At 46.8% G+C, this 26,952-nt stretch overlaps 3 protein-coding genes across 12 annotated transcripts in view; 1 reads left to right on the forward strand and 2 right to left on the reverse strand.

The window, feature by feature from the left end:
* Positions 1–113: 113 nt before the first annotated feature.
* gpnmb (glycoprotein (transmembrane) nmb) lies at positions 114–9,882 on the reverse strand. 3 transcript variants are annotated; one of them, XM_064349158.1, is made up of 12 exons: positions 9,695–9,877; positions 8,425–8,559; positions 7,014–7,184; positions 6,140–6,307; positions 5,735–5,896; positions 5,186–5,473; positions 4,510–4,572; positions 3,786–4,070; positions 3,143–3,248; positions 2,773–2,987; positions 2,215–2,305; positions 114–934 (listed from the first exon to the last, which is right to left on the reverse strand). In XM_064349158.1, exons 1-12 carry the CDS (start codon positions 9,762–9,764, stop codon positions 787–789), a joined length of 1,902 nt encoding a protein of 633 aa, XP_064205228.1. In that variant the 5' UTR covers positions 9,765–9,877; the 3' UTR covers positions 114–786. The 3 variants fall into 3 exon arrangements, with proteins under 3 accessions (XP_064205228.1, XP_064205229.1, XP_064205230.1); XM_064349159.1 differs by having other exon boundaries at positions 7,029–7,184; positions 9,695–9,874; XM_064349160.1 differs by lacking the exon at positions 4,510–4,572 and having other exon boundaries at positions 9,695–9,882.
* A 1,692-nt stretch (positions 9,883–11,574) lies between these two features.
* oxnad1 (oxidoreductase NAD-binding domain containing 1) lies at positions 11,575–18,760 on the forward strand. 8 transcript variants are annotated; one of them, XR_010332149.1, is made up of 9 exons: positions 11,747–12,019; positions 12,445–12,620; positions 12,952–13,015; positions 13,777–13,883; positions 14,513–14,654; positions 15,127–15,369; positions 15,491–15,599; positions 16,200–18,010; positions 18,231–18,760. XR_010332149.1 is itself a non-coding variant. In XM_064349177.1 (8 exons), the coding sequence occupies exons 2-8, from the start codon at positions 12,487–12,489 to the stop codon at positions 16,373–16,375; spliced, it is 975 nt and encodes a 324-aa protein (XP_064205247.1). In that variant the 5' UTR covers positions 11,575–11,661; positions 12,445–12,486; the 3' UTR covers positions 16,376–18,760. The 8 variants fall into 8 exon arrangements, 7 of the variants coding, with proteins under 7 accessions (XP_064205247.1, XP_064205248.1, XP_064205249.1 ...); XM_064349177.1 differs by lacking the exon at positions 11,747–12,019 and adding an exon at positions 11,575–11,661 and having other exon boundaries at positions 16,200–18,760; XM_064349178.1 differs by lacking the exon at positions 11,747–12,019 and adding an exon at positions 11,586–11,713 and having other exon boundaries at positions 16,200–18,760.
* The window catches only part of rftn1a (raftlin, lipid raft linker 1a), a 28,985-nt gene continuing 20,771 nt past the window's right edge, over positions 18,739–26,952 (reverse strand). Inside the window, exons 7-10 of the mRNA XM_064345648.1 lie at positions 25,882–26,094; positions 24,283–24,395; positions 21,651–21,779; positions 18,739–20,413 (exon numbers count right to left, since the gene is read on the reverse strand). Coding sequence (XP_064201718.1) covers positions 19,826–20,413; positions 21,651–21,779; positions 24,283–24,395; positions 25,882–26,094 — 1,043 coding nt within the window. The 3' untranslated portion in view covers positions 18,739–19,825. The remainder of the gene's footprint in view (positions 20,414–21,650; positions 21,780–24,282; positions 24,396–25,881; positions 26,095–26,952) is intronic.

Raw genomic sequence — 26,952 nt, forward strand, 5'->3', positions numbered from 1 at the left:
TTGGAGCTGGAGGTGTTTGGGTGGGGTGTGGTTGGGATGGGATTGGAGCTGAAGGTGTTTGGGTGGGTATAGCTGGGGTGGGTGTGGTTGGGTGGGATTGGAGCTGAGGTGTTTGGGTGGGTATAGCTGGGGTGGGTGTGGTTTGGGTGGGATTGGAGCTGAAGCTGTTTGGATGGGGTGGGATTGGAGCTGAAGGTGTTTGGGTGGGGTGTGGGTGGATGGATTGGAGCTGAAGGTGTTTGGGTGGGGTGTGGTTGGGATGGGATTGGAGCTGAAGGTGTTTGGGTGGGTATAGCTGGGGTGGGTGTGGTTGGGGTGGGATTGGAGCTGAAGGTGTTGGGTGGGTATAGCTGGGGTGGGTGTGGTTGGGGTGGGATTGGAGCTGAAGGTTTCTGGGTGGGGTGTGGTTGGGATGGGATTGGAGCTGGAGGTGTTTGGGTGGGTATAGCTGGGGTGGGTGTGGTTGGGGTGGGATTGGAGCTGGAGGTGTTTGGGTGGGGTGTGGTTGGGATGGGATTGGAGCTGAAGGTGTTTGGTTGGGGTGGGATTGGAGCTGGAGGTGTTTGGGTGGGTATAGCTGGGGTGGGTGTGGTTTGGGTGGGATTGGAGCTGAAGCTGTTTGGATGGGGTGGGATTGGAGCTGAAGGTGTTTGGGTGGGGTGTGGTTGGGATGGGATTGGAGCTGAAGGTGTTTGGGTGGGGTGTGGTTGGGATGGGATTGCAGCTGAAGGTGTTTGGGTGGGTATAGCTGGGGTGGGTGTGGCCTGCAGCGCTAGTGGGAGGGGCCTACAGCGGGGGTCTGTTGTGGAGCAGCCGGCTCCTCTCCTCGTTGGCGGGAAACCGTGAGCTCCTCAGCCGCCCGAAGCGCAGCCAGACCCCGCCCTCCTCCGTCTCCGCGGGCGACCGTCGGACCGGGCGGTAAACCTTATAGCGCCTGTGGAGGGGGGCAGGAGAGGGTCACCCGAATGCTCAGCTTCAACCTGAGGCTGAGAAACGGTCCGGTGTAATGGGGGGGGGGGGGGTTTAGGGTGCTGTATGGGGAGTGGGCGGGTTAGGGGTGCTGTATGGGGAGTGGCGGGGTTAGGGGTGCTGTATGGGGAGTGGGCGGGGTTAGGGGTGCTGTATGGGGAGTGGGCGGGTTAGGGGTGCTGTATGGGGAGTGGGCAGGGTTAGGGTGCTGTATGGGGAGTGGGCGGGGTTAGGGGTGCTGTATGGGGAGTGGGCGGGGTTAGGGGTGCTGTATGGGGAGTGGGCAGGGTTAGGGGTGCTCTATGGGAGTGGGCGGGGTTAGGGGTGCTGTATGGGGAGTGGGCAGGGTTAGGGGTGCTGTATGGGGAGTGGGCAGGGTTAGGGGTGCTGTATGGGGAGTGGGCGGGGTTAGGGGTGCTGTATGGGGAGTGGGCAGGGTTAGGGGTGCTGTATGGGGAGTGGGCGGGGTTAGGGGTGCTGTATGGGGAGTGGGCGGGGTTAGGGGTGCTGTATGGGAGTGGGTGGGTTAGGGGTGATGTATGGGCAGTGGGTGGGGTTAGGGGTGATGTATGGGGAGTGGGCGGGGTTAGGGGTGCTGTATGGGGAGTGGGCGGGGTTAGGGGTGATGTATGGGGAGTGGGCGGGGTTAGGGGTGCTGTATGGGAGTGGGCGGGGTTAGGGGTGATGTATGGGAGTGGGCGGGTTAGGGGTGATGTATGGGGAGTGGGCAGGGTTAGGGTGCTGTATGGGGAGTGGGCGGGGTTAGGGGTGATGTATGGGAGTGGGCAGGGTTAGGGGTGATGTATGGGGAGTGGGCAGGGTTAGGGGTGCTGTATGGGGAGTGGGCGGGGTTAGGGGTGCTGTATGGGGAGTGGCGGGGTTAGGGTGCTGTATGGGGAGTGGGCGGGGTTAGGGGTGCTGTATGGGGAGTGGGCGGGGTTAGGGGTGATGTATGGGGAGTGGGCGGGGTTAGGGGTGCTGTATGGGGAGTGGGCAGGGTTAGGGGTGCTGTATGGGGAGTGGGCACGGTTAGGGGTGCTGTATGGGGAGTGGGCAGGGTTAGGGGTGCTGTATGGGGAGTGGGCAGGGTTAGGGGTGCTGTATGGGGAGTGGGCAGGGTTAGGGGTGATGTATGGGGAGTGGGCAGGGTTAGGGGTGCTGTATGGGGAGTGGGCAGGGTTAGGGGTGCTGTATGGGGAGTGGGCAGGGTTAGGGGTGATGTATGGGGAGTGGGCAGGGACTCACTTGTACACAGTGAAGGCGATGAAGCCAAATATGGCCACCAGGACGGCGCTGGTGCTCAGTACCACCGCCGCAGCCTGTGGAGCTTCAGACACTGCAGAGAGGGAGGAGAGAGGGAGAGAGAGGCAGGGTAGGAGAGAAGGAGGGATTATTTCACCAGTTCTTGAGCTCCTGAAATAGAACTCTCCATCCAGATAGGATTACCCATTTGACTACTGAATGTTTCCTCAACCTCTCCGTCCTTGCATCCTTTCCTTTCTTTCTTCACTGGGTGGAGCTAAGGAGTGAGGAAAGGACGCGAGGAAGTGACTGCAAAGAGGCCTCAGTGCATCTGTAGCACTGATTCAAAATGCACACTGACGTCTGATCATGTGATTCCCCTTCTACTCTGGCCAATGAGGAGGCACCTGCTGGTCATGTGATTGACAATTCTCAAGCCAATGAGAAGGCACCTGCTTGTCATGTGACTCACACTTCTCTGGCCAATGAGGAGCACCTGTGGGTCATGTGACTCACTTCTCCTCTGGCCAATGAGGAGCACCTGCTGGTCATGTGACTCACCCTTCTCCCCAGGCTCGATGGTGACGTGGGTGGAGGCCAGGGCGAGGCTGGCCACGCCCTCCAGGGTGATGTTGACGCAGTAGGTCCCGGGGTGCAGGAAGGTGCGTTTGAGTGTGACCTCACACGCCGGGGCGGGCGGCACGTCGTCACAGACAATGTTCTGCACCTCCCTGCAGGGGGCGTCGGAGATGATGGTGCAGGCCGAGGTCGGGGTGCTGGAGACAGAGGGAGAAAGAGTGACACCCAGTCAGCATTAAATATGCTTTACTGCATAAGAAAGTGATTGGTTTATTGAGTAATGTTGGTAATAAGAGTCTGGGATGTGAATGGGCTTGGATTCCCATGTCAGGTGTGCACCTGTGCCACTCACCTGCCCAGGCACTTCACCAGGAAGCTCACCGTGGTGTTGGTCACCTTGGCAGCAGACACGTCTGTGATCTTATTGGCTTGCACACTCTGCACGGCCAGCTTTCCCTCTGTAAGGCACACGGGTGAGGTCACTTCCTGTAGGCTGAGGCTGATGACCTTTGAACTTCCTTTTTAGGCTTTGCAGTTACCACTGTCTCACAAAGCAATGCATTTATTTTTATTGCATGTTTTGAGTTATTCAAGGCAATTATTATTGATGAGTACAAAGAATAATGAGGCCCAGGAAGTGAGCACAGAACCAAAACTGGAGGAGATGTGGATAAGTGAGTTTCAGGGGTACAGTGTGAGGTTCAGGGGTACAATGTGGGGTTTGGGGTGCAGTATGGTATTTGGGGTTACAGTGTGGGGTTTGGGGGTGCAGTATGGTACTTGGGGTTACAGTGTGGGGTTTGGGGGTGTAGTATGGTATTTGGGGTTACAGTGTGGGGTTTGGGGGTGTAGTATGGGGTTTGGGGGATGTGCTGTGTGGCATTTGGGGTTACAGTGTGGGGTTTGGGGGTGCAGTGTGGGGTTTTGGGGTGCAGTTTGGTATTTGGGGGTGCAGTGTGGGGTTTGGGAGTGCAATTGAGTCCTGGGCAGCTCACCCACGATAAGGATCTCCTTCTGGAAGTTGCCATAGAGGTAGCGGTAGCACTCTGTCTCCTGTAGGGGGCGCTGGTGCCACAGGGGCGGGGCAGTGCTCTCAGGATGGGTGGGGTCGGCCCCTGCCGTCGGGGTCCCGCTGAACCCGGGGGTCTTCACCGCGTCTGTGGTGGGGGGCAGTGGTTCTGTCGTGGGGAGCACTGTCGTCATGTCAGCCGTCGTCATGGGAACACCAGCAGTTGTCACAGGAACAGCAGCAGTTGTCCTTGGAAATGTTACCGTGGTAGCTGAAGCCAGGACAGGGAAATCACTTCCAGGTCAGAGGTCGAGGCTACATATGAATGTGTCCAAGAATGTTATATTTTAAATTTACACACACATGCATAAACTCGGGATCCGTGCCAAACTGAGTTAAAGGAAGACCACACACACAGTGTTCCAAAGTAACGTGAACTTATTAACACCTGAGAGTTCTACTATTTACTCAGTTTAGATGGTCAAGTTTCACACGCACACACACACACACTCTTACACACACACTCACACACTCTTACACACACACACACACACACACTCACACACACAACACACACTCTTACACACACACTCACACACTCTACACACACACACACACACACACACTCACACACTCTTACACACACACACACACACACACGCACACACATGCACACACACACACACTCTTACACACACACACACTCTTACCAGCCCGTGTTGGTCCCACTTTCCCGGTGGCTGTGTGTGTCTCTGGGGGGGCTGTTGGATTGGCTGTTTCGGCAAAAACACGTTAAACATGTTAAACTGGCATGGCATGCAATGAACAGTAGGGGGCGCATGACATGTGGCCTGTGGGGTGGGGGGAGGGGCACAGATCCCATAAACTCAGCTCCTGTGCCAATTCTGTCCCCTCTGCTGCTGAACTACAGGTATGCGAGCGTGCATTGAGACAAATGTAACGTAGAACTGCTGGAACAGTTAACATTACATTACATTACAGGCATTTGGCAGACGCTCTTATCCAGAGCGACGTACAACAAAGTGTATAACCATAACCAGTTAAGGGTTAAGAGGCATGGACGCAAAGACGGGGGCTTTATATTCGCGCTTTTGCTTTTACACACAGGTGCTCACTAATGGAACAGTCAAGTCAGTGTGATTGACAACCTAATGACCTATCATTTCCCAGAGTGTATAGGGTGGTTCCTGTTGTGGCCAATCAAATTTCTCTTTGGGCCAGTGCCATCACATGGAGAATGGAGCCCAGTGTCTGCTGGGTCTGTGGGGTTTGTGGCGCTTTCAGGAGGCTGAGAGAATGTCAATGAGGAAAGGGCGCAGCTTACCTGGGGGGCGGAGCAAGGTGAGGCTCGTGGGCGGGGCTTACCTGTGGGTTTGGAGGGGGGGCAGGGCACAGGAAAGGCCGCCTGCACTATCAGCTTGACCGTGACGTTGCCGAGGTCGCTGTAGGCGTGCGTGGCCACGTTGCTATGGGTGACCAGCTGGTTGCCGTCGCTGAAGTCCCAGATGTAGTCAACGGCGGCCGCCGTCTTCAGGTAGCTGCTGGGGTCGTGGAGCAGAACGTTGAAGACCAAGTCTGCGCCCCTCACAAAGAGGTTCTCCGACAGGTTCTGAGCCTGTTTCTGAGAGAGGTTCACGGCCAGCGGGATCTTATCTGCAGAAAACAACAGGCCAAAGCATCACAGATTACATTTCATTTGACATCATTCAGTTATACATTACTTCTGACATCTAGCAAGTTGTATGCACTTTGTGACATCACAGTGTCATGAATTCCTTGTAGCATCAACCAGCAGAGTTGGAAGCTCTTTGTAACATCATAGAGTCGTGGATTCTTTGTGACATCATGAACTGCAGCACTCTCTTCCCATGTTAGATGAGAATACAGCTAGGGGGAAGCCATTCAGCAGCGCACCTGTGACGAAGTAGACCCCGTTATCGGAGGCGGTCGGGCTGTACTTCCTGCGATCGCGCATGCGGTACACCATCACCTCCATCATGCCCGCCCCCAGCTCCACCTTACTGGTGTTCAGGGTCAGACTGGAGGAGGAGCCACTGTAGGTCTCAAAGTACTGACCTAGGAGAGGCAGAGAGCGAGAGAGAGAGCAGGGCCAGGTTACAGGAAGTGTTCTGAACAACAGTGTAAATTAGGGCCAAGTTACAGGAAGTGTCCTACACAACAGTGTGAAGAAAGGCCAAGTTACAGGGTGTGTCCTACATAATAGTGTAAAGCAGGGCCAAGTTACAGGAAGTGTCCTACACAACAGTGTGAAGCAAGGCCAAGTTACAGGAAGTGTTCAGGTATCACACACTCACTCACCCATGGTGTGCCACACATAGACGTAGCTCTTGCGTCTCCAGTCGTTGCTCTGTGGGAAGGGTCTCCCGTCGGGGAACACGTTACAGAGAGATGGGTCCAAACACTTCCCAAATCCATAATCATCCAGCCAGGACGTCCAGCTATATACTGTGCGCACCTGCCCATTCGCTGAGTGTGTGTGTGTGTGCGTGTGTGGTGTGTATGTGGGTGGGTGGTCATAATGAAGTAGTTCCAAATGCTGCAGCAGGAAGTCAGCATATAATACTATGAAGTAATGTATTCACAATAGTATGCTAGCGCAGTAAGTAGCAGTAATAACAGTAATAATAATAATAATAATAGTAATAATAGTAAATAGCTTGCAGCAGGAAGCAGCATAAACATTAAGTAAGTATACGAAATAGCTAGCAGCAGTAAGTAGCAGTTAGAGTAATATAATAATATAAAATAGTAAAAGTATAATAGTTAGTTCAGCAGGCAGCAAAAGCACAGTAAGCAGCAGTTAGCAGCAGTAGCAGAGTTAGGCAGTAGCGTAGCAGTTAAGACTTGCAGCAGAGCAGCAGTAGCCATTAGCCACAGTTAGCAGCAGTTAGCAACAGCTAGCAGCAGTTAGCTGCAGTTAGCAGCAGTAAGCAGAAGTTAGCAGTAGTTAGCAGCAGTTAGCTGCAGTTAGCTGCAGTAAGCAGAAGTTAGCAGAAGTTAGCAGCAGTTAGCAGTAATAATAATAATAGTAAATAGCTAGCTGCAGTAAGTCGCAGTTAGCAGCACTTAGCAGCACTTAGCTGCAGTAAACAGCAGCTAGCAGCACTTAGCAGCACTTAGCTGCAGTAAACAGCAGCTAGCAGCAGTCGTAGTGAACGTGAGCTGAAAGCACCTGAGGCCTCCGTACCGTCGTCGCAGTGCTCGTCGTACACCGCGTCCCCGTTAGCGTCCCCATTAGCGTCCTCCCGCTGGCACTTGGGGTACTCCAGCGCCGCCGTGAAGGTGATGCAGGACCCCTGGATCGCCGGGCCGTCGCTGCTCAGGTGCACGCTCACGTGTTTACCTGCCAGGGCACCGGTGACATCACTGAGTCCCGCCCCCCAACCCGACAGGCCTCCATCTAACTGCAGTGTGCTCTGCGCTTTCGTCACTGGTTTCGTATTTTTACATGTAATACGTGTAAATACACACAGAGCATTCACACCTCCTTGAACTCTTTCACACTTTGCCATGTTACACCTGAAATTTTAAATTAATTATGTCTTCTCAGGTATGTCGTTTAGATTTGGCTGAAACAAATTTTGGATTCCCATTCCCCCATTTTTCCTCAGATTTTATTTATTTTTTTACAAATTTGCTCAAGCTCTGCCAAGTTAGACTGAGAGCATCACTAGACAACTATTTTCTGGCCATTCCAGAATACCACACATTCGCATTTTTAAATCATTCCTGTGTAGATCACAGCTCGTAACCTGGGTCATTGTGCTGTTATATGGATATGAACAGGATATGAATCTTCACCCTTAGATTTCAGGACAAAGAGCTCAGCTTCGGTCTTATGAGACCACAGAATCTTCCTCTGGGGAGGATTCCCAGGTCTGTCACAAGGCTCTGGGCATGGATAAACACTGCCCTTTCTCTGGAGTAGCTGGCTTCTTGGTCATTTCTCAGAGAACCACCCCTCTTGTTCAGCTGCTCTGTTAGGTAAGACTTGGTCCGGTCTGCCATATTTAGTTGCAATGGACTTATCGGTGCCCCTAGGAAGGTTCAAAGCTTTTCCAACCTTTTTGTAACCTTCTCCAGTTTTATTGGGTCCTAAAAACGTCATACTGATGTCACAGAAAGATGCTTATATCAGGAGTAATACAAAAATCACATTTAAATGCCATTAAGAGGGCTTTTCAACACACTAAAACTGAAAACATTCAATTGGGGTGAAAATCTTCGGAATAAATTCCTAACCTTTAATATATTCCTAAGATTTAATGTACATATTCATCGGCACTTTATATTTATAATTACACTCTATATTTATAATATGTCATACTCTTATTCCTGCTGTCAATATTCCCCATCTTTACAGGCTTTGGTACTGCTCTTTCTGCTATACATATTTTTGCTATTCTTGTTATATTTTTGCTTAGTACGTAGTTGTTGCTTGCCATGTCCTAAGAATTTCGTTGTTCAGACTGACCCTGTGTTATACTGTGCACTTGATAAATGAAATACTTTGACTTTGAACCTCAAGGCAGGGACAAGGCAGGACAAACTGTTTAGATGTGTTGAACAGATGGAAGACTCACCTTTTCCTCGCAGGAGGAGGTCCTGCGGTCTGAAAGGCGGGTACAGATAGTCATCCCACGGGTTGCTGTCCGGGAACCATCCAGGAATTGGAGGGAACTTCACCGAATGCGCGTGAGCGAACATATCTCTGTATGCTGGAGCGAGACGTACACAAGCAACGTTCAGTCGTGCACGCGCCTTAGGTCTTTCTTTCTGGTTTTTATTAGGCTTTTGTTAGTAAATACATTAACTAATAATAGGTAACACACACACACACACACACACACACATATATATATAAATATTTAGTTATGTTTCATTTTAATTAAATGAGTCAAATCTAGCAAATGCCGATTTGGGAAAAGCAAAAAACAAACAGAACAGCGAGACTTAAATATTAATGCAATTTACAGATACAATGCAACAACAAAAAATCTATATCTTTATTTTGCAACAAAGGCTTGTTGTGATACTGAGTGTAGGTTGAACACGCACGGCGTAAACACAGACATGGGGACAAACACGTGACCCGTTCTGTCATCACAGAGTTACACAAACCAAGCATAACTGCATGTCAAGAAACAGAAAAAAGAGAAAAGAAAAAATGCCTTTGTAACGACATTCACAAGACGGCCCAAAAACGGTGCGTATGATGCCTGTAATTAGGCTCATGAGACGAACAGTTACACGGTAACTGCATGGCAACATGCTATTTTCCCGCGTTTCTGTAAAACGGCTAATCAGCTCGCTATCAGTTTATCATTTGACAGAAATGGATTTAAAAAATGATTAACCCTTGTTTTTTATTTACTTGTTAGCACCTGTGAAACTCTTAGCCTGAGTTAAATATAGCCAAGATGTTTATTAGCATTTTAAAGCAATACAGAAATAAAATATGCACAAACCTCTGTTATACCACATTTAACTAGCCTACTAAAGTGTTATTAATTTGTTGTTCATCTTTATCTTATTATATTCAGAGACAATTTAGGCAGAAGGATACATATGACGCACAACCAATAAAAATACAAAACAATAACCAAATGTGCACTGGTTTAGTCACTGGTTTTAAAATACATCTCTCAAAAGTGTAATTAATCTTTTGCCAAAATTTTTAAACAATTTGACTCAAACCGAACACACGGTTCAGAGATTTAATTGACTTCTACATTTCCAGAACTCTCCAGAAAAATCACCCCTCCCCACACATACACACACACACACTCAAAGTGATTCGATTACAACATGTCAGTTATGAATTCAAAACACATTTAAATACATTTCGCTTACTTTTCAGCCCATCCGCGTGAGAGATTAAAAACGCTAACGCCAGGTATGAAATCGCTTGCCAGCCCCCCATGTTGACGCGCAGAACAGAATCCAAACTAAACCCGCACGAGCTAGTGCCGCACGGACTTCACCTCCCCGTTTCTGGTCTTCCGCGCGCGGGACCTTTCCTCTATCCCTTCCCTAATTTAATAACTGCCCCATCATGTGAGGTCTATAACAAGAAGCGGTCAACCTCTCATTATCCGCCGCTGTCCGCTGATTCGAGCTGCTCACGGGGGATGACTCAGTCTCTCAAAACATTTATTTTCTCCTGACAGCGGTTGGGAAATGTCGATGTTTTATTTTCCAAATTAACACGAAAATATCCTGTTGGTATTGGTCGATTTTTCCTTACGAAGGCGACAGTATCACATCAGACTGTAACCAAAATATCAAATAGCGCGCACTGGACAATACTTTCTCCTCAAATGGGTTCTAAGAGCGGGGGGGAAATCTGCCTTGATTGTAATTGCATTACAAACTCTGAATAGGAATTCATCTTTTATACAACTTGTTTCCGGACAGTAATTTCTTGTTCTTCATTCCCATCCTTATCGACAGCAATTTTTTTGAGAATAATCTATGGAACTGCGTCAACGTACGCACATATAGCCCTGTGTTAAATATAACAACCGTAACTTGCAACGAAATGTTCTGTGATATAAGCACTGTTCAGGTTATTCAAATATTTACTTAGCAACTGTACTCATCTTATATGTGGAATTCAAAACACAGCGCATTGTTTTATTGCATGATTGTCATAGCTTGTAATCAACGTTTCCGTTTACTAGCGCTTATTTAGTAGTATGAATTGTAAAGCACACAGGGTTTTATCCACCAAACAAACATATACCGTTTTTTGTTTCCAGTATAAAACGTAGACTATTCAAGAAATAAAAGCATTTATTTCAGAGCAAGCCATTAAAAATATAAGATATATTAGTCAAATAAATTAAAGGCTTTAACAGCAGTTCCCATTCTCCCAGTTACAGTTAAATATTTTCACGTGAGGAAGAAAGTCTTCACAAACCTTTTTTTATTTTTATTTTTTTTAACTGAAAACACGAAAAGACAAAAGGGAGATACATTGTATGCTGGCATGATAAACTTGCTAATACACAAGCTACTCCTTGAAAACACAGTATACATATGTACAAGTGCTTTCCAAATCATAATGATAATAATAATAATTAATTCGTCAAAAAAGTGTGATTGTTCATATGATTTAGTTGTTTTGTACGTGTTAACAGGTAAATCGTCATGGAGTATCACCAGAAGTTACTTCATCGAGTATCTTTTGTTGCTGTTGGGTATAACAACGTACGTTCATAAGTATTTTTTTAAAATGAATACCGTTAATGTACACCAGTTGAAGTTTGGGCATTCAATGAATCTACACATACAGATAAAATGGTGGAGAGTGTGTTTATTCTTTATTGTCTCTCTGGGCGGAGTATAATATGATTCTACACCGTGACAAAAAAAAACAGTGGAGGGTAAAAGTAAAAAAAATAAAAAAGTTTTATATGAGAACATAACTGCGACTGTCCTAAAAAGGTTCAGAGAGATATTGTCAGTGTCAACCACAATGACTATATTTTAACTACGTTCCCGACTGGAGAGATGGGGATTATAATATCTCTATTGCTATATTAATATTCAATGGAATAGGACAATACAATCTCAAATCTGATCGCTTCTCATTAGCGGATTCCATGTATCTTCTTTTTGAGCAGTATCTCGGTATGTTGGCCAAAACTGTTCTCAGATCAGCTCTCTCTGCACTTAGTAGTGCAATCACGTGCTTTTAAAACATGCCCTCGGAACCGGCAGCGTAAGTACTTCCGGGGTTAACGCGTCACGCTTACATGAGTAAGGTTACTTAACGACTACAATGAAGTTCATATGAAGAATATTTGTGTTTTTCGGTAAGATTGCGTTACATAAGTCTTAGGGGAAAACAAGCAAATAAGTCACAAGGTACTTGCATCGTGCATGTTGCATACTTTCTGTTTGGCGTGCTGTTTTCGAAGGCGAAAGGGGGGTAAGACGGCTAAGTTAGCAACCTGGTCACAGTTTTACTGGCTATCGTACCTTCTTCAGTTGTTTGTTGTTTTGCTTACAAGCTAACTAGCTCTAGTAGTGGTTGTTGTAATGGTTCCCAGGATGTGCTAGGCAACTTACAAACTTATTTCCAGGCTAGGTCGCTAACTAGCGATAACTGCACTACGGTATGGAAACTAAGCCAACTGACAGAATATGCCATCAGTTGAACACCAGAGTGGGGTAACTTTACCTCATGTTTTATTATTTGCTTGCTACATGGCATACCACTTTCGGGCAAGTTGAAGTAATTTAACTAGGCTAGTAACTGGCTTGGCTATGGAACTGTACGTATCCGCTAGTTAGCTAGCCATATAGCCAGCACACGCACTGTATTTTTATATATGGGCCATGCCCCCGCCAAGGCGTAACTTGGCGGGATGGCATGCCTGCCATCCCAATCCCAGTCAGCCACTACTAACCAGATGGATGCCTACGTATGAACACGGGTGGGTCCTCTGGAATTGTTTTGGTTTGCGCTTCTCGTGTGTGGTCTGTCCACTTCCGAGACGCGCTGAGTTTTATATAATTGCACGTATATGTATTATGTAATGTTTTGAATTGCACTCTGACGGTTGATAATTCTGTATGTGCGTGTTTCCCCACAGTCTGGTACTGTCGGGGAAAGCTTGGCTCTCCCTGCTTCCGCGATGGCGGCTTGCGGTTGGCTGAAGGTCGCTGGAAGCTTCGCGGCGCCGGGTCCGTCCAGACTGCTCCGCCCGCTGGCTTTGTGTCCGATCCCGGCCAGCAGGTGCCTGGCCTCTCGAACGTCGTCATTGTGTCGGTCAGGTGCTCGCTGTCGTCATTAGGGGGGGTTGGTTATCCTTGTGCTGGCTGGTTTTCACCAGCGCTGAATGCAGTAGTTAACCAATCAACCATTGGTGAATAAGGTCGCCTAGAAACCTCGTCACACGCCAAAGCATGCTGCATGAACCCCTTGTTGGATTTAGCTGACAGTGAGGAAAACGAGAGAATGCTGACTCTTGTAGTTTGACAATTACTAGTCCTTTATGTGAGTTTTTTTTGCAAGTTACCTGGTCAACAGGGCAATTTATCACAGTGATGGGTAGGTAAAATAACAAAAATTGAGATTTCACAGTAACCTTTAATTTCAGACGAATGAGTTCCATAAGAAAAACAGACCACTTGGAGAGAACAGCCAACAACTCCCGACAGATGGTGAGTCTGCACCTCCTGTAGTGTCGACAGCTTCAAGCTCCTGTCTTAAAGAGTCTAGTCTAGTTTGTTGCGTAATGTGAGCTGAAGAGATGAAGAAGACGCAAGTAAACTCCGTCCTGATCTTATTATCCACTGGTGACTGCAGAGCACTCTTATCAGGGTCAGAGAAAGCAGTCCTCTGGGTTTGGGGGGTTTCCACAGCTGGATCTCATATTGAAATAACAGGTCATGGCTGAAGCACATCATGTGTCTCTCAGAACAGACTTTGACCCAGCAGAGAGAAGCTACCTTTGAACCAGCAGTGTTTACTTCTTTTTTTATTTTTGGAATTTGGGTTTTACTGTTGAGATCAGGAGGCGTGTGTGTGTCAGGAGGAGGAGGGTGTTGGATTCCTTTATTTAGAGCTGAATAAAGATGACTTGTTTTATTTTTAATACATTTTTCAGGAATTTATTTTTAGGAACGGAAATTTCTAGGTCCTTAATGGTTAGTCTCATAAGATGGTATCAGCCGTACTGAATACTTACTGAGCGCATCTTCCTTTAGGCGCTGGGGGGGGGGGTGCATGTGAATATCTGGTAATTACATGTAATTTGTTTATTCAACGTTCATAGCGATAGGTCCTGTCTTTGAAAACCAGTAATTCCCTGATGTGGACACGATACAATCACATGTTATATGAATATCTATGGTGATAACAGTGGTGAGCAGGCACTTTTTGATGACATCACAAAGGGACTTTCTGTGTTCCGTGTCTCCAGGCTGTGTTCCCGGCGAAGGTTTGTGGGATCAAGAACGAGTCGGACTCTGTGAGACGACTCCGTCTGTCCGTCCCCCATCCGGATTTCACCTTCAAAGCGGGGCAGTGGTGAGAGAGATTTCCCCCTTACACTGAGATCATAGATTTCTATCATGGGTTTATTAACAAAAATGATTTTGAGACGTGAGTAACCCTGCAGTCCTAGACAGTTATGTCAAGATTTCTCTCAACATTTCCTCTCTGTTGACTTCTGATCTGTGGTTCTGTTCTTCACTCTGACGCTATACCCGCACCTCAGGATTAGCAAATTCTCAGTGCTGCAAATCACCAGAGTAAGATTGGCCAGTAGAGGGTGGTGTGGCTTTAGTGATTTTACTGGCTGGAGTGATTTTGAAAAATACATTTCTTATGAAGCACAGTACCACCAGGGGCCAATAGAGTGTGCTGTTAGAAAATTAGCACAGGAAATCTATCCTCCTGCATTTGAACTGTGACCTGTGTAGTCTTTGTGATGTCATAGTCAATCATTCAAACAACAGAAGATTGCATTCCCATCTGATTTCAGTGTGTTCCAGCATTTAGTATCATGTGAGATTACAAATAATGTGATTAGAATGTTAAATTAATGTTCCAATGCTGATGTAACAATCAATACTGGAAAGCAGTGGAGTTCTAGAATACTTCATTAGAATTTTGAAAAAAAAAAAAACATTCCAAAAAAGATCTTTGGGTTTCAGGGTGGACTTCTTCATCCCCGGCCAGGAGAAGGTGGGCGGGTTCTCCATCTGCTCGAGCCCCGCCCTGCTGCGAGGGGAGGGTGTGATTGAGCTGGCCGTCAAGTACGCCGTGCACCCGCCAGCCCACTGGATCCACCGCTCGGTGAGTTTGGGGTTAAATTATCAAATTACTGAGTTCACTGTATATTCACATTTCCACCGCTTCGCTGGTTTGAGCTGCCGTTAAGTAGTTAATTAATCAATTAAGCTAGAAGTCTGAGGAAATCGCAGACTTTTTTGGGATATACTTCCAGCTGAAGGATGCATCAGACGCTGCCTTCAAATTTAACCAAAAGAAGGCACCTTAGAAGGACACATTATTTGATTATTTTGACTACTCTTTGGGACATGCCTATGAAGGACAAGTGTGAAAATAGTGGAAATTCTGCCTTCTAACTCAGCTGACTTTGTATTGGTAGTCTGGTGTTATATCACTCTGTACAGTCTGGTGAGTATTGTGGTTAAGGCCCAGGGGACCTAAATTCTCTCTCGCTCCATCCCTCTATCACTCTATTCTCCTCTCTCTCACTCTCTCTTTTCCTCCCCTCTCTCACTCCCTGTTTCCCCTCTCTCAGTGCAGGCTGGATTCAGAGGTGGCCGTCCGAGTGGGCGGGGACTTCTTCTTTGACCCCGCCCCTACGGGCCCGGCGGTGGACCTGCTGCTGGTGGCGGGCGGAGTGGGGATTAACCCTCTGTACTCCATCTTGCTGCATGCGCTGGACCTGCAGCGCCACCACCAGGCGGCAGGCCAGGGCTACAAGCCAGGAGCCGTGCAGCTCTGCTACAGTGCCAAGAACACCCAGGAGCTGCTGTTCAAGGTGTGCCCCACAGCGCCCCCCGGGGGCCAGCAAGAGACTAGCGCTCCCCTAGGAGAGTGTAGTAACAGTAGCCCCCTAGTGGCGACTTTGGTAACGGTGTTCTCTCTCTCCTTCGCTCCAGAGGTCGATCGTGGAGGCCTGTCAGGAGTTCCCCGGAAAGTTCTTCTGCGACTTCCACCTCACGCGCCAGAGCGAAGCCGTGGACCCGCAGCTGCAGCCCTTCATCAGCGGTGAGCGCCGCAAGTTAGCATTTAGCACCTCACGGGTTAGCCTTTAGCGCCGCGTGGGTTAGCCTTCAGCACCTCACGGGTTAGCCTTTAGCGCCGCGTGGGTTAGCCTTCAGCACTGCACAAGCTTTAGGTTATAGCAGCGCAAAGCTTAGCTTATAGCGCTGCAAGGGTTAGCCTTTAGCATCACATGAGTTAGCCTTAAGCGCTGCACAAGGCTTAGCTTATAGCGCTGCAAGGGTTAGCCTTTAGCATCACATGAGTTAGCCTTAAGCGCTGCACAAGGCTTAGCTTATAGCACCACGTGAGTTAGCCTTTAGCGCTGCACAAGGCTTAGGTTATAGCACCGCGCGAGTTAGCCTTTAGCGCTACACAAGGCTTAGGTTGTAGCGCCACAAGTCTTAGCTTATAGCACCGCGAGAGTTAGCCTTTAGCGCCTCACGGCTTAGCCTTTAGCGCGGCACGGGTTAGCCTTTAGCACCACGTGGCTCTTCAGCCTACTCTTTCACAGTGTGCTGCACAGTCTGGCATTTAAACACAGGTGTGTGTGTGTGTGTGCGTGCGTGCGTGTGTGTAATTGTGTGTGTGTGTGTGTTTTCTCAGGTGGCAGGATATCTGAGCAGGTTCTAAGGGAGCACCTGGAGAGGCTGGCGCGGGCGGGGCAGCGGGAGACTCTGTGCTACCTGTGCGGGCCGCCGCCCATGATCGAGAGCGTCTCCGAGCACCTGCAGCACCTGGGCCTGCCCCCCCACAGGATCCTGTTTGAGAAGTGGTGGTAGCCCCGCCCACTGCCGGCCCGCCCCGCCCACCTACACCTGGATCTCGGCGTCTGAAATCCTCCCCTGCCTTCCACTGACAGAATCACAGCGGTGTGAGCGCGGTCTGACCGTACTGCCGTACTGCCCCGGCCCACCCCGCCCTGCCCCCTGCCCCTGCACCCTGGCATGCCCCCGCGGGGCACCTGAGCACACGTGTGCTGACTCCAGGCGTGTTGTAGGAGGCGTGTTGAAGGCGTGTTGAAGGCGTGCTGCAGGCGTGTTGATTCGGCAGGACTCTTGTTTGCCACGTTGGATTTTATGGTTCACATATGGTTTATGGAAGAAATATGCGCACATCACCTTTTATTTATTTTCAAATGAGAATGTGTCATGTTCTTTTTAAAAAATAATTTTTGTTATAATTATGCATTGTAATAATATAATATATAATAATATATAATAATAATAACCGACATAGCACAGTTAGTCAAATGTAATTAAAAAACATTTTACCTCAAAAACAAACCAACCTTTTTAGGCTTTTTTTTCTTTTTCTGAAATATTCTGTTTTCAGGATTTATTTCTAAGCTCTTACATAGAATGCTGTTGTGTTTGTTGCCTGGGAAATGACCTTCCAGATGACCTCTTGCTCCTGAATGCTCAGACAGGAGGGGTCTGTACAGAAACCAGATGCTCAACACCTGCTTTCCTTCAGTCCTCTCTGCTTTTTAACCACAGGAGGTTCTTGCAGATAGCAGGATGGGTGTGGCCCAACCTGTGGTCCAACCCCTTTGTCATCTGTTTTAAATATGAATTAAATTTGAACATGTAAGTTTTATCAGAAGAGAGTTTGAACTTTCAATACTATGGAATTGAGTATCTAGTTAGTCTGTAGAATCTGTATTATAATTCTGTGGGTTTTGCTCCTCTGGGTGAAGAACTGCACAATTTCGCCTGCATACAGATTTTCAGTGATTTTTATATTTATAGTTTAGTTATAGAGTTTTTCAAATGTTGGACTGATTTGAACTGAAAATCTGAAGAACGTCATAGGCTAACCAGTCGGCCGAATGGTGTCAAAAGTGAACTAGCAGGTGCAATTATGCCTTAATAATTAATCATTAATATCAACCTCATCTGTCATTCAGATGCATGAGCATCAAACAGCAACCAGCCACTCTTTCCGTTAATTAAACAGAACTGAGAATAGGATCGGAATGGGACAGAAAGGATCGTGTGTGTGCTGTTGCGAAAGGGTATGGTGTGGGAAGGGCAGCAGTGTTTGATAAACAGAGGGGACAGAATGAAGGAAAGTCGTCAAGAAGGGGGACAGAAACATCGCGTGTGTCACTGGACAGGTCCTGCGATCTTCAGACAGCTGCGCAGGAAACAAAATGCTGTGTTTCCAATCACTAAAAGGTTCACATTCTTCAAAGACTGCTGTGCTGAGAGGTCCCTTTACAAGTTCGGGATGTTTTAGGGTGCGTGTACGCGCACGTGAGTGTGTCCTGGCTATTTTTATTATTTTTATAGTTTTATGTTTGAGAAGAGAAGAGGTGCAGCAGCGCTCCTGTTCAGAAGTGTTTTTTTTTTTTTTTTTTTTCTTGGGAGCGAAACCGCAATGCCCTGCCCTGGACTGAAGCCTGCAGCCCTGAGGCTAACGGGCTCTACAGTGCGCTGCTCTGCCTGGCTGCCCTAAGGCTAACGGGCTCTACAGTGCGCTGCTCTGCCTGGCTGCCCTAAGGCTAACGGGCTCTACAGTGCGCTGCTCTGCCTGGCTGCCCTAAGGCTAACGGGCTCTACAGTGCGCTGCTCTGCCTGGCTGCCCTAAGGCTAACGGGCTCTACAGTGCGCTGCTCTGCCTGGCTGCCCTAAGGCTAACGGGCTCTACAGTGCGCTGCTCTGCCTGGCTGAGTTTCGGCCTCCTCGTACGCTCTGCCTCTCTCAGGGAGAACCTGGTCCGGTTCACATCATCCTCTTATTACAGTTAACTACTCTTTATTCCTGTGTTTTATTCTTCGTTTTTTTTTAAACAGTTTTACAGCTAACCGCTGTGCCTCTATGAATTTTCTGTCTTCCCTTCAAATTGCTAATCTTATTTTTTGGGGGGCGCGGCTTGGGGGGTGTGGCTAGGGGGGGTGCGGCTTGGGTGGTGAAAGTATTTATTGAACATGATTTTATTTCCTTCAGAAAGAGCTGCACAGTAGAGCTGTGTGTTTGACGCTATATAGGCATTATGAACACTGGGTCTAATCTAAAGTCGTATAAAATGTGTGTAATACGTGTTGTTCCTGTGATGTCCACCGGGTGGCAGTGTTTACCGTTACGGTTAACTGCATCTCCATGGCAACATTCAGCAAAACAAAACCAACTGGAAACAGTGATGAAATAAATAATGTTTATTCATGTTTGTGTGTTTTGTGCTTTTTAAAAAAATTACCTGCAGACGGGATGGCGGATGCGCAGCGCGGGGCACGCAGGTGCGCAGTGCTGACAGTTTTGGGGTCTTAACCCTGTGAGAAGATGCAGGCTATAGAAAGTTCTAGCGCGGGGATGTGGTTGTGTAAAATCACGCCCACATGGCACACAAACACTCGCACAGGTTCACTGAGCTGGAGACGGAAATGAGGCAGATGGCGAGGAGTGGCGGATCGCACCCGAGCTCGTCTGCCGCCGATCCCCCTCGCCCTCCGGCCTCCGCCTGGAGCGGACTCATTACTGCGCCGCCGTCTGCCCGTCCGCTAACGAGGAACCGTGCGAGACCGCGTAAAACGTCCGGCAGGTGTGCCTGTGCGCATACATATTCATGTGTGTTTGTGTGCGGGGGAGGAACTACAAAAACTCCACTGTGACCTCATAGGGACTGTGACATCACAAGGTGATACAAGAATTGTTTTTTTTTTTCTTTCTCCTTTGACATGGTTATATATGCTGAGGCGGACACTATAATACACAGCTACAGAGCTATAATGGAAACAGCACACATTCTGTACGTTTTTCTGAATTGAACAGGTGGGATCAAAAACACTTGACTGTCCTAAATACAGCAGAAGGATACAGCAAGAGGTGAGGGTATAATAGCAGTGTCAAACATAAAACCACAGATTCTACAGCTCTCACAAATGCTACTCAGCTCCTCAATGATTGGTCGTCACATCCTTGGAGCTGAAATAATTTAATTTGGATGCTAGTCTTGCTCCTTGAACAGTCTCTTGCTCCTGTGTGTGTGACATTGGGAGAAACTTCATAACCCACATCAATGACCAGTACAACATACAACTGACAATGTGATTATCCACAATACCCTCTGGGTCTTGTGAAGTTCTATCACAAATTAAAGTAGAGATTTTTATGGCTTCTTGTGGTTCATTGTCTTTTTTAAAATATATAATACAGACATGCCCCTCAGGTGTGTTCATATGTGGGGGCGTGTCCTCCACTGGAGTGGGCGGAGCTTCCACTTTGGCGGTGTCAGGTTAGGAGGATGCAGTCTGAATCCAAATCCTGTCGGGCCCTGCCCTCCTCCACCTCCCCAAGGCCCTCATTGGCTGGCTCCCCTGGTCCATCTGTAACCCCTCCTCCCAGCTGCTCGGTGACTCCGCCCTCTGCAGGCTCCTCTGCAAGCTCCGCCCACTCGTTCACAGTGACTCCGCCCTCTGCGTCCTCTCTGCTCCGACATCCAGCAGAGTCAGGCTTCAAGGGGGCGTGCCCAAGAGCCTCAGCCCCGCACCCTCTCTCCTGTGGCTCCGCCCCTGCTTCCCTCTTCCCTGGCTCCGCCTCTCTCTCCTTCTTCTCCCTCTCGTTCTGCCTGTTCTTGTCATTCTTCCTCCCCACTCGCTCACTGTCCTCTCTCTCCGCTCTCCTCTCCGCCTCCTCGATTGTCACCGGTTGGCCCCGCCTCTCTGCCTCCAGCTCTTTGGAGGTGCTCTTGGGCGTGGTGATGGGCGTGGCGCAGGACGTGGCGCTGGGCGTGGGTTTCTTCGCGGTTCTGTTCTTTTTCTCTGCTGCGTCTTTCTCACAGTTCTTATTAGATTTGCTCCTGAGGTTGAGACTCAGTCTCTGAAACACACACACGCACACACACACGCACGCACGCACGCACACACACACACACACACAGAGACACACACACGTGTTTTATTCCTGTGTGTGTACGTATTATATTTATGTGTGTGTAGGGTAGTGTGTGTGCAGTGCAGTAGTGTGTGTACTATGCAGGGTATGTGTATAGTGTGTGTGTACTGTGTGTGTAGACCATAACATAACATGATGAGAACAGGCCATTCAGCACAACAATGCTCACCCAGAGTTTCTGCCTCTACTACGTGACCTGGCAGGCTATTTCACACATTGACTACTCTCTTTGTGAAAAAAAAAAACTTCCTAATGTCTGTGGAATTTACCTTTTGCTCATTTCCATTTATGTCCCCTCGTTCTACTAACAGAACTCAACCTTGAAGAATCTCTTGTAGTTGAACTTTGTTAATCACCTTCATGAATTTAAATGCCTTAATCAAATCACCGCTGAGTCTCCTTTTACAAAGCTTGAAGAGGTTAAGCATCTTAAGTCTTTCTTCAGCTTTTATCTTTCACACCAGGAATCTATTTGGTTGCTCTTCTTTGACCTTTTTCCAGAGCCTCTATATCTTTCTTGTAGTACGATCCTCAGAACTGCACACAGTACTCCAAGTGTGGTCTAACAAATGTATTGTGTAAGATAAGTATAACTTCCTTAGATTTATACTCAATACCTTTGGCTATATATCCCAGCATCCCGTTGGCCTTTTTACTGCTACAGCACAGTGCCTAGAACCTGAAAGACTTTGATCAACCATTACTCCCAAGTCTTTTTCAGACTGAGCACATTCCAATTTTGTTCCTCCCATAAAGTAATCCTGCCAAATGTTTTTATTTCACACATGCAGAACTTTACATTTGACTATATTAAATTTCATTTGCCAGGTTTCCGCCCACTTCTGGATTTTATTTAAATCGTCTTGGATTACTTTGGTAGATTCCAAACTATTAGATAGGCCTCCCAGTTTTGTATCATCTGCAAATTTGATGTACTAATCTAATGTACTTTCTATGTCCCTGTCAAGGTCATTGATATAAATGAGGAAGAGCAGTGGTCCCAGCACCGATTCTTGTGGGACTCCACTTCCCACAGTTCCCTGTTCAGATATCCCTCCTACTACTTTTTGTGTTCTACCCCTGTAGCCAGTTCCGAATCCACTCTGAAATATGTCTTCTAATTCCTACTGTCTTCTTCGAGGATTATGCAGAGGATGTGTACCTTGATCTCTCTTCTCTTGCGGTGGAGGACAGGCCGTTGAAGAAACAAGATCTGTTTGGTGAACAAACTTCCATCACTGTGAGAGAAAAGAACCACGTCACAGAAATCTACTCCCACGTCCTCCTCTCTCTAAAATCATATATGTGTTTTCACCTGTTGAGATTTATTACAAATCATGTTTATTTAACATTCACAATAAAATAAATTCATGAAAATGGGTTTGAAGATATTTATGTAGTAAAATCAAATTCATTGTAAAATAGCAAAACCCATAGAAATTTACAACCCATTGTGAAATAAGACTATATAGTCTTAAGTCCAAAAATGGAAAAAATCCAAAAATCATACACATTTCATTTAACTGTTGAAATGCATTTGAAATAATATTTTCTTAACATCCATGTTAAGAAAATGTATCTGATGACATTTATGAAGTAAAATCTAAATAATTGAAATATCAAAATAAATAAGACCATAGCCTTATGTCCAATAATTCTAAAATGCTACATGTGATTTTCCTGTTTGGATAAATTAAAAATCATATGCATTTAAAATCCATGGTGAAATATATGCATAAAAATTAGCCTAAAGTAATTTCTGAAGTAAAATCTATTTTACTGGAAAATAACAAAATACCTAAGACTATAGTTTTCTGTCCAGAAACTGAAAAAAATACAAAAATCCTACATGTGATTTTTTTCCTGTTTGGATAGATTACAAATCGTGTTCATTTAACATCCATGGTGAAATGAGTACATGAAAATTTGTTTGAAGATATTTGTGAAGTAAAATTGATTTCACTGGAAAATATTGAAAAATGTGGAAACATACAAAAATCCTACACATGTGAATTTTGCATTCAGTTGGATTAAAATTTTTTGTTTAACATCCATGGTGAAATAAATGCATTTATTTAGAGGTATTCATCAAAAAATAATGCACTGTCACTGGAAAATTGCAAAATATATGTTACATTACATTACAGGCATTTGGCAGACGCTCTTATCCAGAGCGATGTACAGCAAAGTGTATAACCATAACCAGGAACAAGTGTGTCGAAAACCCTAGAGAGAAGTACCGTTCCAAGTGCAGGGAACAACCGCATAGTTCAACTTGGACCCTGAAGGTTAAACTGATTAACACTAACACAAACGAGAACAGCAACAACGCAGTCTATGCAAAAATACAAGCAGTAGATAAGACGAGTGCATTAACTAAGTCACCTACGAAACAGCTACCTAGTTATATCATATCTATATAAATATCTATAGTCTTATGTCTTAAAATTTTAAAAAGTACAGTATATACGTGACTTTTCCTTTCTGCCTGAGAGAGAGAGAGAGATTCCTTCGGGGGGTATGTGTGGAGGTGAGCGGGGGTGTACATGTGATCTGTTGGCGAGCTGGGGGTCAGCACATGTTTCTTCTGGCAACGGTGTTGGCATTGACACATGATCCCATCCATACAGAGACACAACACATACACGAAACATACATGTCATTTACCGCACACCCATATACAACACATTACACACACATTACACATATATTACACACACATTACACACGCATTACACACACAGTACACATATATTACACACACATTATACCTACATTACACACACATTACACACGCATTACACACACATTACACACGCATTACACGCACATTACATATTACACACACATTACACAAGCATTACACATACATTACACATGCATTACACACACATTACACACGCATTACACGCACATTACACACGCATTACACGCACATTACACACATATTATACACATATTAAACACACATTACACGGATATTACACATATGTTACACACACATTACACGCACTTTACACATGCATTATATACACTTTACACATGCATTACACACATTACACATACATTACATGCACATTACACACACATTACACACACATTATACATGCATTATATAAACTTTACACATGCATTACACATATTTCAAATATTACACACACATTACATGCACATTACACAAATTACACACATTGCATACACATTACACACACATTACACATGCATTGTGCACACATTACACACACATTACACACTCATTATTCATGCATTACACACACATTACACACATTATATACACATTAACACACACATTACACACGCATTACATACACATTACATACACATTACACACACATTATACACGCATTACACACACATTACACATGCATTATACACACATTCCACATGCATTATGCACACATTACACACACATTATACATGCATTACACACACATTACACACACATTATACACGCATTACACATGAATTACACACACATTACACACACATTTCATACATATTACACACACATTACACACACATTAAATACACATTACACACACATTACAAATACATTACACACATTACACACACATTACATACACATTACACACATATAACACACGCATTACACACACATTACAAATACATTGCACACATTACATACACATTACACACATTATACACGCATTACACGCACATTACACACACATTACACGCACATTACACATGCATTACACACACATTACACATGCATTACACACACATTATACACACATTACACGCACACTCACCTGAATGACGGTCCATTGCTCCACCACTATGGCATCGAATGCTGAGGCAGAAGAATCTGACTCCGCCCCCTCCTGAAAGACGAACACGCCCTCCACCGTCTCCGGCAGCGCCTCTGCATCCAAGACATCCCATAATAACACACTTTGTCACAGACATCCCATAATAACACACTTTCTCACAGACATTCCTTAGGAACACATTTTCTTATAAACCTTTTTTCCTTAAGGCCTGTAGGATGGATCTGATCCAACTTCTGATTCTGTAATACAGTACTCTTAACAATTGTCATATTCAAGGGGAATTTTATGCAAAATATCCTCATACAAACCCAGCTTTATGCCACATGATTAAAAATGAAATAAAACACTAGATAATTCACGGTCCCGAACAGTTAAACACCGACAGTCACCCACCACCAGGGGGCAGTCATAATGGCAGTGGAGATGATGAGTCATTTTTGGGAACTGATGGATTTACGGATCCTATAATGAATACAAATAATGTGTGATTGTGTCGACAGAATGTTCGGTCATGAACGGAAGCGCGGTTATTAACGTCCCAGCATGCATCAGATGAAGCCTTCATGTTGAACACACACATAAATTATGAGTGTGGCTGTGCTTGTCTGGATGGAGATGGTTATGGAGCTGCTCAGAGTAAAGTGTTGACAGAGTGCCGGGTCATGTGGGCCCCAGGAGGCCAGCTCTGCTGCGAGCCTTAATGTTGTTGTTTTTAGGAGCATCAGGTCCCATTACCGCCGCACAGCGGGTTCCGCACGCCGATATAAATCTCCCATCATGCACTGCCGCCGGGCCGCGGCTGCGGAGAGCAGCTCGCTCGCTTGCCACGGGTGGCCCGCGGAGTCGATCGAGGCGAACAAACGAACGTCCTCCGGTTTCACGGTGAGCTGGGACAATAGATAAGGACAAGGAGCTCGCCTCACAGCGAGAGACACACGGAACTCAGGGGGGATTCCGCCATTTTGTGTGTCGTGTGTCATTGCAGACTTGTTGATTTTGTGGACAACTTCATTACCACAGTAATGTGCCCCCCACCCCCTCCACTGAGGGTTCTGCAGGTCTTACCCTTTGAATGTTTAATATTGCAGCCATGACAACCATAATGTGCATGTCAGAAAGGCACATGGAAGAGACATGCCAAATCCAATAACATACTAAACCCCCCCCCCCCCCCGACACCCCCCTACACTCACACACACCCCCAACACAACACAGGACCCACTCGCCCTCCGTGCTTTCTCTTTTATTCCTGCTGGTTGTGTGGCTATGCTTGATTCTGCTTGCCAGTGTTTGGCCTTGTTTAGTTGTATTTTGGGCGCTACTGAATTTGTATGTGGTGTTTGTGGCTGTGGTCATGTTGGGTTGTGTTTGATCATGCTGGGTTATGTTGGGTCATGTTGGGTTGCATTCGGTTGTGTTCACTCATGTTGGGTTATGCTCGGTCATGTTGGGTTGTGGTGGGTCATGCTGGGTTGCACTGGGTCATGTTGGGTTGCGTTGGGTAATGTTGGGTTGCGTTGGTTCATGTTGGGTTGCGTTCAGTTACGTTCGGTCATGCTGGGTTGCGTTCGCTCATACCACCGCTCGGCTGGGTCCCCAGGTGGAAGTAGCCGTCCACCAGAGAGGCGCCGCCGCTGAAGTGCTGGGTCATGTGATCGAGCCAGCCGGCCTCCATCTGGCTGACTGCCGCGTCCCGCCACTCCAGCCGCAGGGGCACCCTGAGCGTGTAGAACCGCGCCGGCTCCGGGGACGGCGCCCCCTGGTGGTTAAACAGGGAGAAGAGCTCCGTCCCTGCGAGGACAAACAGCCCAGCCTCAGCTCAGCGTTTCACCCCCAGGCACCGGGCGCCAGGGAAACGCACGCCGCCTGATGCATTATTCAAATAATAACCCAACGATTATTCAGAACGCTCAGCGGATTCCGTTATCGCCCAGCAACCGTTATTCACACATTATCCGTTTATACAGGTGGGTGTTTGCTCCTCCAGCTCAGGTGAACCGCTCTGATCAAAGGGACTCTAATCTTAGCCCCCCCTTATCGCCCACGGCAAAACCTTAAAAAAACGACTTCGATCGCAGCCTAAGAGCTCATTCCAGGTCAGGGGCTCGAAAATGCAAACATTCAGCTTCATTAATGAGCGCCACCCACGTTTTATCTGAGGCTGCAGCTTCTGAAACCCCGCAAACGCACCGCCAGGGGCGTCAGCGCGGCGTCAGAGACTTCTGACTCACCATAAACAAACTCCAGCGCTCTGTGAAAACAGCCTGACCTGGGTACTTCACCGGCTCGCTCGACAGAAACATCACCAGGGTCGGAACAGACTGAAATTAGCAGGCTGTCCCAAAAAAATTAAACAAGAGCGTGAAATTCTATGAGAAACCCAGCCAAGTGTGATGTGGGAAACGCCAAGTGTCAACGGCAGGTTTCACACAAAGGGGCTGGAAATGAGGGGGTTGCTGGTTTGACTCACACTGGGGCATTTCTGTTGTGTGATTAGCTGTGGGACAGAAAAGGGTTCAGTGAGGCCTCCGCAGCAGGAACCAATAATGCAGAAACCATGAGCTGAATAAAAGGCTAGTGGGTGGAATGAAAAGCTCTGAATAATAATGACCTGCATAAACTGATATGTAAAGCCTGTAGGCTTCATAA

This window comes from Anguilla rostrata, chromosome 8, assembly GCF_018555375.3.
Source record: "Anguilla rostrata isolate EN2019 chromosome 8, ASM1855537v3, whole genome shotgun sequence".
Taxonomy (NCBI): domain Eukaryota; kingdom Metazoa; phylum Chordata; class Actinopteri; order Anguilliformes; family Anguillidae; genus Anguilla; species Anguilla rostrata.